Below are 9870 nucleotides of genomic sequence, written 5' to 3' on the forward strand. Positions count from 1 at the left end.
TTTCATCTCGAGATAACAAAATAATTGGGACCTTTGACCATTTTGAATATCAATATCTCATCCATTCAATTATGTATGGGTCAAAAACTCAAAATCATCTTTGCTTCTTCCAAGTTGCAACAGAAATTATGTTCAAGGAAAAATGAAAAAACTCCTGTATTTAGACTTAACTTTCTAAGCAATTTTAAAAGTAAAGGAACAACTTTTTTGTTTTTGACTCAACTGAGATTGTTTTACAATTCACACGCTTTGTATCAGAACAGAAATTAAAATTGTCAAAAATGAAGTATTACGTTCCAGATCAATTAACTTTAGTTAATTGATACAAACATGTAACCAAAAATCTTCAAAAGGTAAAAACTTGAATTGTTTCTTCCATAGTTTGTTATAAAAGCAGATTAAAATAAGTTTCAATAACTCCAATTCTATGCAGGGAGAAAACAGCATGGAGTGGACCACTAAAATATGAATTTCTATAATCTCACAACTCAGCTTCCACCAATTTCCGTCAGTTGCAAGATTGGCATCAAAGACAGCCAGGATGCAGATTTGAATCACCAACTAGCTACATCATAAGCCTTGGATTTATTTACAGTTTTTCTCAATGTTCGAAAAAGGGGGAAAAAATCTGAAACTCATAAACATGAATACAATTTGACAACATATGAAGCTATAGACAAAACAAAAGGCTCTGGTGTTTTTCACTGTATTGTTGAGGTAAGCATACACTTGGAGATCAAGATGCTAGTAGAGTAATTCAAACTGCACAATTTCAAAAACTCAGAAGACATTTGTTTCAACACAGGGTTGCATCCACTCTGAATCACCAGCAGAAGCTTTGCAGCCAAGCCAGCCTCCACAGCCTGTGAGGCACACTCTTCAGGTGCAAGCTTGTAGATAGCCCACAAAATTGACAATGCAAACTGAGTGCACCTCTCTGAGACTCTCATCAAATACTTGACCACATTGGGAACAACATTTGGACATTCCTTAAGTGCCATTCTCCCCTCCTCAAGTGTTGACAGAACCTCTAGAATGTACAATGCCACCTCCAAACACTCATTGTTCAAACTAGGCAAAAGCTCAATCAATAAGGGAATTCCCCCTAGGCTTATCACTGAGATTCTAACTGACTCATGGGAACACACTATAGCCTTGAGAAGAACAAGACCAGTTGAGACAACCCCAGTTGGGTGCTTCTTATCCCTCACCAATCTCAACAACCCCACCAAAAGACTCAAACTTTGGAGAACTTCATTGTTCCCTTCCACCAACAACATCTCAATCAACTTGGCACAGTTCATCTTTGTCTCAATAGTTCCCTCATTCATAATATCAACCAAAAGTGACACCTTAGCAGGATGCATGAGACTACCCTTCAACTGATCATAGCTCAAATCCAAGCCCACAATGATCCCAACCGCTTCAGACCCAACAGCATGCGAAGTGAAAGGACCCAACAAGGAGAAAACCAAGGCAACCCCACCATTCTCCTCAAGTGCTTTCCTTGCATTGGAATGAGAGCCAACGAGGTGCCTCAGATCCTGAAGTGCTCTGACCCTGGCTTGGCCCTTCACTCTCTTGAGCGTGTCCAAGAGGTGCAAGACCCTCCCTTGCACGTCCTCGAGCTTCTTCTTCATGGCCATGTGTTTGTGAGAGAACCATGTGAGGATCAAGTGGGAGAGGGTGGTGTTGGGAGTGAGGGAGTCGTCCCAAAGCTCTTGCATTGTTGTGGGACATGTTTTGTGGCCGAGGGAGAGCCATTTGAGGATGTTGGATCTGTCGTAGGTTTGGCCTGTGCAAAGGGTCACGGGGTCTTGCATAGGTTCAAGGGAGATTGGGCAGATGAACACAGAAGGGACATCGATTGAGTTTGAGTCAAGCTCCTCGATCATCACCTTCAGATCCACACAAGCTTCGATCTTTTTCACGTGCTCTTCTTTTCTCTCATCATAGGAAGGCATTTTCGCATAAGGGTGTGAGCCAGATGAAGGAGGGTAGATAAGAAGCGTGTGGGAATGGAAAGGAAGAGAAAAAGAAAAAGCTGGTCAAAGGGACAAGCTTTTTGGTTTTACCCACGCCTTGCTTTTTCACTCTTTCTTTCTTTAAGTGGGGTTTTTCTATGGTCAAAAAAGGGTTCCCTTGCTTATGCTTATGCAGTTATGCTTCATCAACCACATGATTGACCCTTAATTTTATTCCCTTCCTCTTCAAGCTCCACCAAAAGTAACGGAAGAAAAAGATTTCATAACAAGATCAGCAAAAAATGTCTCCTACAAAAATCTTCCATTGTGCTCATCTAGGGTACAATTATTTGGTTTCTTAAAACAAAAACTAAATTATATTTTGATGTTTATGTTTATAATATTTAATCTATAATTCTGATACATAGGCTAAATTCATAATTTTAGGTATAATGAAGATATTAAGATTACAACATAATTTAGAATAAGTGGTGTCATGTTATTTCTTTATCAAATTATTTACGATATGAATTTTGATATTATATATGAAATAAACCATATTAAAAAAAATATATATTTTTTATCTGTTCACATCTCCAATAAAAATTAGTTTCAACATGAAATACTTTATATTAATATTATAGTCATAAAAAAATAAAGATATAAGATTTGAATTTGGAATACTACCTCAACTATCTGAATATTAAAATTCTAATTTTTTAATCAATATACTTCACGTAATATTTTAAAATTGAAAAATAAAACTAATTTATATTCCTAAGATGTAATTTTTTATTATAAAATATTATCTTAAAATTTTTAGAATCGATACTAAAATTAAAATGTTAATCATAATTTGATATTAAATAAATAATATATTGTAGTATATTACAATAAATTAATAGATCAAGTGATGATTAATATATATTTTTATATAAAATATTATAATATATTAGAAGTGTAATTTAGGGAAAAAAAATAATTAAAAAAATCTTTAATAATGATTTTGTGCTTCTTTATTACACATTCAATACCGTCACTTCAATAAGGTAAAATATGTTTACCTTGAAAGCAAGAAAGAAAAAGTTCTATATAGTGCAGTTGAAACCTGAAAGTGCGACTATACCCCTTCTGGTTAGCATTGTGATTGATGCATGTATTTTCTTCAATTGATGCAGTTTGAAAGAGATAAACAAAAATCACCCATTAAAATAAGTTATCTAGTGTTGATATATATATTAAACTAGTGTTATATTATATGAATTAATCATTAATATACTATCATAATAAAATTCTTTTAGTAATCAATTATATATTTTAATAATGTTATGTTAATTATTTATTTAATAAAATAAAATTATTTAAATAATATAATTGATTGTCCGTGTAAAAAATCTTTATATTGTCGATATATATATATATGTGATTAACTCATATTATATATATTAGTATTTGTTGGTAATTTCAAGTGTGTGGTTCAGCGATAGGGGTTGATCTATGCTTAAGCAAAGTTAGGAGTTCGAATTCTACCTTGTATATGCAGCCGCGTTAAATCTTGAGGCCAATTATCCCACCCTTTAAGGTGAACCCAAAAAAATATTAGTATTTGTTGTTGATTATTCACTACAACAAAAATTATTTTTAACGACAATTGTTTAATGGCAATAATTTAATTGCCGCTATTTAATTATATAATAAAAATATTAATGGCTAATATATAATAGCCACTAAAAGTGTATTTATATTATATTAAAGTTTACTATTAGCGACAATTATTTATTGAAAAAAATTAGTCCCACATCGATTAAAGATAAGATAATTAAATAGTATATAAGTGAGTAATAACTATCACTTTGTAAGTTGATTTATATGGTTGAGTTAGACTCTTAATTCACTATAATAAATTAATATCAAATCACCCACTATTACCAAGTTCAATAGTGCTATAAAACAATTAGAGAGCAACTTTCACCTTATAAATCTCACATCTCTTAAGAGATAAGACAATTAAAAAAAAAATATAAATAGAAGACAACCCTCATCTTACAAATCTTACATCGACTAGAGATAAAAAAAAGAGTATATAAGTTATGAATTTAGAAAAGAAAATTATAGGAATAAATTATTTAAAGTTTTACTAGCAAAAGATAAAAGTCACTAAATGGGTGGAAAGGAGACAATTGAAAAAATAACTTTTAATAGCCTTTAAAATGACTACTAAAATTGCCACTAAAAAAAATAAGTTTTTCCGACAATTTAGTAGGTCTTTACCAGCATTTTATATAAATGTCGGTAATAGTATTAGCGAAACTGGATACACCAGCCATTATCTAAATGCTGGTAAAAAAAATAATGACTATTTATATGGTCGTTAAAGAATAAATTAATTGTCACAAAAACCTAATTTTGGTGTAGTGATTACTCCCTCCATTTTTAGTTTTCAAAAATATTTATTACTTACTTTCCTATTCTACTCTCTATTTTTTTATAATATTTCGTTAAAAATATATTGTCCTTTTAAATGCAGCATTAACTTCACATAGGTGATTGAAGAAAAAATAGGTAAACGTTAAAAATAAATAGACACGTTATTCAGTAAACATACATTAATTATTAAAGATAAAAATGAGAAAAAAAAATTAATAAATTATTAATTTTAATAAAATAACAATAAAATAAAATGATAATTTCTAACAAAATAACTATAAATAAAAAATGGAAAGAGTTTACATTTCACAATGTAGCTTTTCTCCCTCTTCCACTAAGATGAACCTGCAACACACGTGCTGTCATAGAGTTTTGAGTCAGTGTGGTAAATTTTTATCTGATAAAAAAGTTTGATTCCCTCTATGCATGACATGACTATTAGTTGTGGGACCCACCACAAGGGACAATCTTCAATATGAAGATGCAGCCTGGGACAGATGGTCAAAAAGCTAAATAGATGCCATCAACCCAAACATTCAACGAGAAATTGTATTTTTCAACTTAGTTTTAATAAATTGTTATTGTAAAAAGATGTATTATTAACTAATTAACAAATGTTTCTTATACAAGCTTTAGAATGATTGCTATAAAAATTTAATAATTTTATCGTATATTATTAAATGATAATTTGAAATACAAATGAAAACGTATTGTCTTCCCATTTTGTTTAATTACAGGTCAAGACAAAGATGCTTCCTGTATTTTGAATAACAATTAAAAGGTAAGAAAATGAATAGGATTGTCTTCCTCTTTTGCTTAATTATGTTGGAGGTTATTACTATTGTTATTTAATATAAAATCTATGGCATGTTCAATTTAAGAAAAAGTAGGAAAGTAATGGGAAAAGGCCTTGTTTAGTTGTAAATAAAAAAGTATGTATATGAAATAATGTAAATATTCTAAATAGAATAGATAGGTATGTAAAAAGATAAATGAAACTTTCTTTAATATTCTCGTGTTAATACTTTTTTATTAATGATTAAAATTTTTATTTTTAGTAAATTTTAATTGGTTTTATCATAAGATTAAGAGACATTTATTAAATGAGATTTAGACTTACAAAATTTGTGATTTTTAAAAGTTTAACTTAAAAGAGAATATTAGATAGAAAATGTTAACATTATTCGTATATAAATAAAGATAATTTTATCTTATTTATTACATAACGTAATTTTTTCTCTGCTTTCCATATGAAACTTGAGAAATCACATATATATAAACATGTAGCAATGAATCATTAAGTCCTATATATCTCATTTTTTCATCATGCCACCTATGTTGTTTATAATTTTCTCTCCTTATATTCTTTATATGTATTTTTTTTATCATATTATAGGTTTATTTTTTATTTGAAATTAAACTCATTATCTAGTGAGTTTACAACAATTCACTCTCTTAACTTATTAAATTTGACACCCTTAATATATTATAAGTGTAACGTAGCAAGTTGTTTCCGAAGGCCCAAAAGCCCAATATAGGTGATTTAGTAGCTCAGAATGGGTCGTTCCCAATCTCGAACGGGCCGTTCCAAACTATTAAATTGACCTGTAAATCGTAGTTGAGAACGACCCATTCTGGATGGAGTACGGGGCGTTATGAAGGGAGTACAGGCCGTTCTGGATAGAGAACGGGCCGTTCTAGATGAGTTCCAGAACGAGCTGTTCTAGTTTCAGAACGGGCCGTTCTGCATGTAATTTTTACACATGATGGATGGGTGTAGAACGGGCCGTTCCGGATTCAGAACAAGCCGTTCTGGCCACTCCTGAACTTCTATAAATAGGGGTTGGGTGGTTGAGGAGAAAATAAGGTTTTTAGAGAGAAGTTTTAGAGAGAAGGACTCTGGGTCTGTGAGCTCCTTTCTCTCCCAAATTTCTCTGTATGATTCCTTTTCTCCTCTAGATCACTAATGCCTACTATCTTTTCTTGAAATTCAGATTAGGAAGCTTGCTTTGGATGGATTGAAGTCCCGGGTTGAGCTTCGGAAAGGGAATTTCGCTTCTTCTCAGTTCTTGGCTATTCTGAGCCAATCTTCAGGTGAGGGAAGCTAGAATGTAGGTTGTTTAATTTCAAGAGAGTTAGGGAAGTTTTATGCATGATGTTCTTTTGTTGAAATAGTTGAGTTGTTGGGTGCTTAAGTTGATTTATGTTGTTTATATTGTGTAAGTTGACATGATAGATGAATTTTAAATATGTTGTATATTGTTGAAGTTGTTTATAAAGCTGTTAAGTTGAATTAAGTTGATATTGTAATGACTATAGTTGTTTAATTAAGTTGTTTGCATGTTGTTAAAATTATTAAAGTTGCATAGTTGTATAATTGAATAAGAAGTTGTATAATTACATTGAGATGTATGATGAGTAGAAAGTGAAATGAGGAGATGCATGTTGAGTATAGAGTTGAGCTAATATTGTGTTGTTTAAAGTTGAGATGAGTTGTTGAGTTGTTTAGATGTGTTGTTAAACAATGTTGCTGAGTTGTTGTGCTGATAAACTATGTTGTTCAAGTTGAATGTTGATTGAGATGATGAGTTGAAAAGTTGTATGTTGTTTAAGTTGTTAAGCTGATTAAGCTGTGATGATGAGTTGTTGATCACTAGGACTAGGGGAGATGTTTTCGAAGTTGCTCATCCCATTGTGTGGATTGAGATAGTTATGGTGCTCTAAGAGCCCAATTTGTTGAAAAACCCTCCTTGAGAAGTTGTCCCTTGGAGTGGACGTTATGTTGTTTTCCTCTAGGACTTAGTTGATCCCGTGTGTGGGCAAGGTCGAGGCACACGTGTACAAAGCGACCACGGTATAGGGGCCAGGCCGAGCTATACTAATTACAAGTGGCCAGATGTTTATTGTTGTAAAGTTGTTATTGTGTCTATTGTTGTAAAGTTGAAAAGTTGGGGACATATGGTGAAGATATATGTCCTATGTTGAGATGCATAGTACTAAGGAGATAAGTTGAAAGTTGTTTTAAAGTTGAATCCCTTAGTACTGTGTGGGCGACATGGAAGTAGTCGATCCATGTCATGGTTGAATGACCAATTTGAGTAAGGTATTAGTTAGAGATGTAGTCTTTGACTAGGTACTGGAGGATGCGTGGTACTTGGAGGACAGTGGGTGGGCTAACTCCATATATGGATTGGTGATGCTAGCCAAGGCCGTGGTAGGCTCATACCCAAACCCTTCTGTCCTGACAATAGTACTGGACCTCCGAGTCTAAGTGGCACACCTGAGCAATTGCCTATTTTTGTCTATACCTGGTTCTCTTCGGAGTTCCTAACGCTGTTCTATACCTGACCTGGTTGAGATAGGTCAAATGCTAGATTCGGTAGGGTTTATGCCACCTAGACTGCTCAACCTCAATTGTTGGAGATCTCCGAGTTGAAATGCGTGACGACGCATAAGTTGTTGATGAGTTGATTTGTTGTTGATAAGAGTTGTATCTATGTTGTTATGTTGTTAAGCTGTGATTGTGTTGTATGTTGACCCTGCTAAGGATGATGAAAATGTTGTTATGTTGTAAGTTGTTTTAAACATGTGTTGTTTGTCTTTTGTGTCGGATGTGAAGATGATTATAGTTGTTATGTTGCATATTTGATATTTATGAGTTGTTTATTATCTCTAGCTTACCCTTGCATGTTTCCATGTATTTTGGACTACGATGATCATATGTTGTATGGGAGCAGGGCAGGGATAGGCTGGGAGATAGATGCTAGAGGCCACAGGAGATGCCTGGAGATGAATATTTTTTGTAGGCTACCTTATAGTAGCATACTTTGTGAGACCCCTCATACCCGCAACCTCTCTCCCTCTCTTTGCTCATATCTCTTCTCCCTTCCGTTTCCTTTTCTTTCAAGCTCTTGATCCTTGTTGCTGATTTCTTCTCCTTAGGATGAGTCGGAAACATCAAGGTGGCGCTTTTCTCGTGGAGCTTGTTGAAGAGCGGAGCTTCTTTTTCTCCTTCTTCCATTTCTCTCTTCCCGCTGTCCCGGAGCTCGGATTTCTCTTCACCGAGGTAAGGGAAGTTAGTTTTTGCTGCGTTTTGGCTGAAAACGAGTTCTAGGAACTCCTTGATTGTTTGATGTTTGGTGATTTTGCTGAGATTGGAGTATGGGGTTTTCGGGGTTCTTTGAGAAATTTTCGAGAAATTCTTGTTTTGTTGTTGCATGTACGAAAAGGCATGATTTTTTAGCTGCTGGTTGAAAATGGGACACTTTGCTGGGTTTGCATGTGTTTGGGATGTGATTTTTCGCAGGTTTTGATGAAATCTTCGAAGCAGGTAAGGGTTTCCGTTTGAATTCACGCCGGGCGCAGTTCTTTGCGCTGGGCGCGACTTGAAATGGTAATATCTGGGGTGAATCGCGCCGGGCTCGTGGAGAACCGAGCCGGGTGCAATAGACCTCTGTAGGTCTCTGGTTGAGAATTTCGCCGGGCGAGCTTTTAATGCGCCGGGCGCGCATTGGTTTTTTAGAATTTGACTTTGCAGTCTTCATGAAAGTTGTATCCTTGGATGTTAGCTTTCCAATGGCGCTGGAATCACCAAAAAAGGAGTTTTAGAACTCTAGATATGGCTGTTTTAGTTAAGAGGGGTCGAGCTGCTAGCTTTGTTTATAGCTGTTGCGGTTTTTATCATTTTTAACATGGTAGATGAAGGAATTAAGACTTGGTATTTTCATGAGAGTTGTAGGAAATTTGATTATCTTTCATATGAGATAAGGATGAGCATGGTAGGAGTAGTATAACTCTTGATGCGCTGTTTACTGTGATGGTTGCCATTTCACATTTAGTGATTTGGTTAAGTTGAAAGTTGTTTTAGGTGCTTAGGTGTATTCTTGTTGTTTGGATGAGTAATTTGACAAGATAGATGAGTTGTAAACAAGATGGTTGGGTCGTATTAGGTGTTGATCATGTTGTTTTAAGCTGTTAGTGATGAATGATTATTGAGCTGAATGATGATATTGATGAGACTCCTTGGGAGTCTCTGCCTCGAGGGCGTTGGGCGCAATTTGGTTTGCGCTGGGCGCGAGACCAAGGGAGGTCTCTGCCTGGACTGCGCTGGGCGTAATCGGGTATTGCGGCCGGCGCGAGAGAGCTTTGGACTCTTTGACTAAGTCTCGCCGGGCGCAGGCACGCTTGCGCCGGGCGCGCTGGCCCCTGGAGCCCTCTGGTTGTGCCACGCCAGGCGCGACCATGAGTGCGCCGGGCGCGTATGAGGATGTGAAGTTATGTGCTGAATTGCTGATAATATTATTTTATGCTGAACTAAGCCGAAATTGAGGAATATGATGGGATGACTAGCTGAAATTGTTGTTTGAGGATGTTGAGCTGTGTTAGGTGTATATTGCTGTAAGATGCTTAGAAGTGCTGTAAGACGATAGGCTGTACTATTAAGCTGAGCTGTGCTGAATGTTGTTTATGCTGATTAATG

The 9870-nt window shown here is 34.9% G+C and overlaps 1 protein-coding gene across 1 annotated transcript; it reads right to left on the bottom strand.

Annotated features, from left to right (window-relative positions):
- Positions 1–354: 354 nt before the first annotated feature.
- LOC109815745 (U-box domain-containing protein 30) lies at positions 355–2113 on the bottom strand. The gene has a single exon (XM_020380543.3). The coding sequence runs from the start codon at positions 1962–1964 to the stop codon at positions 702–704; it is 1263 nt and encodes a 420-aa protein (XP_020236132.1). The 5' UTR covers positions 1965–2113; the 3' UTR covers positions 355–701.
- Between the last annotated feature and the right edge of the window lie 7757 nt (positions 2114–9870).

The sequence above is a fragment of the Cajanus cajan genome, chromosome 9 (genome assembly GCF_000230855.2).
Source record: "Cajanus cajan strain Asha chromosome 9, NIPB_CcT2T_4, whole genome shotgun sequence".
NCBI classification, from domain to species: domain Eukaryota; kingdom Viridiplantae; phylum Streptophyta; class Magnoliopsida; order Fabales; family Fabaceae; genus Cajanus; species Cajanus cajan.

What these genes read in the sequence shown, in the direction of transcription:
- LOC109815745 (XM_020380543.3), bottom strand. Translation starts at nt 1,964, where the DNA reads ATGCCTTCCTATGATGAGAGAAAAGAAGAGCACGTGAAAAAGATCGAA.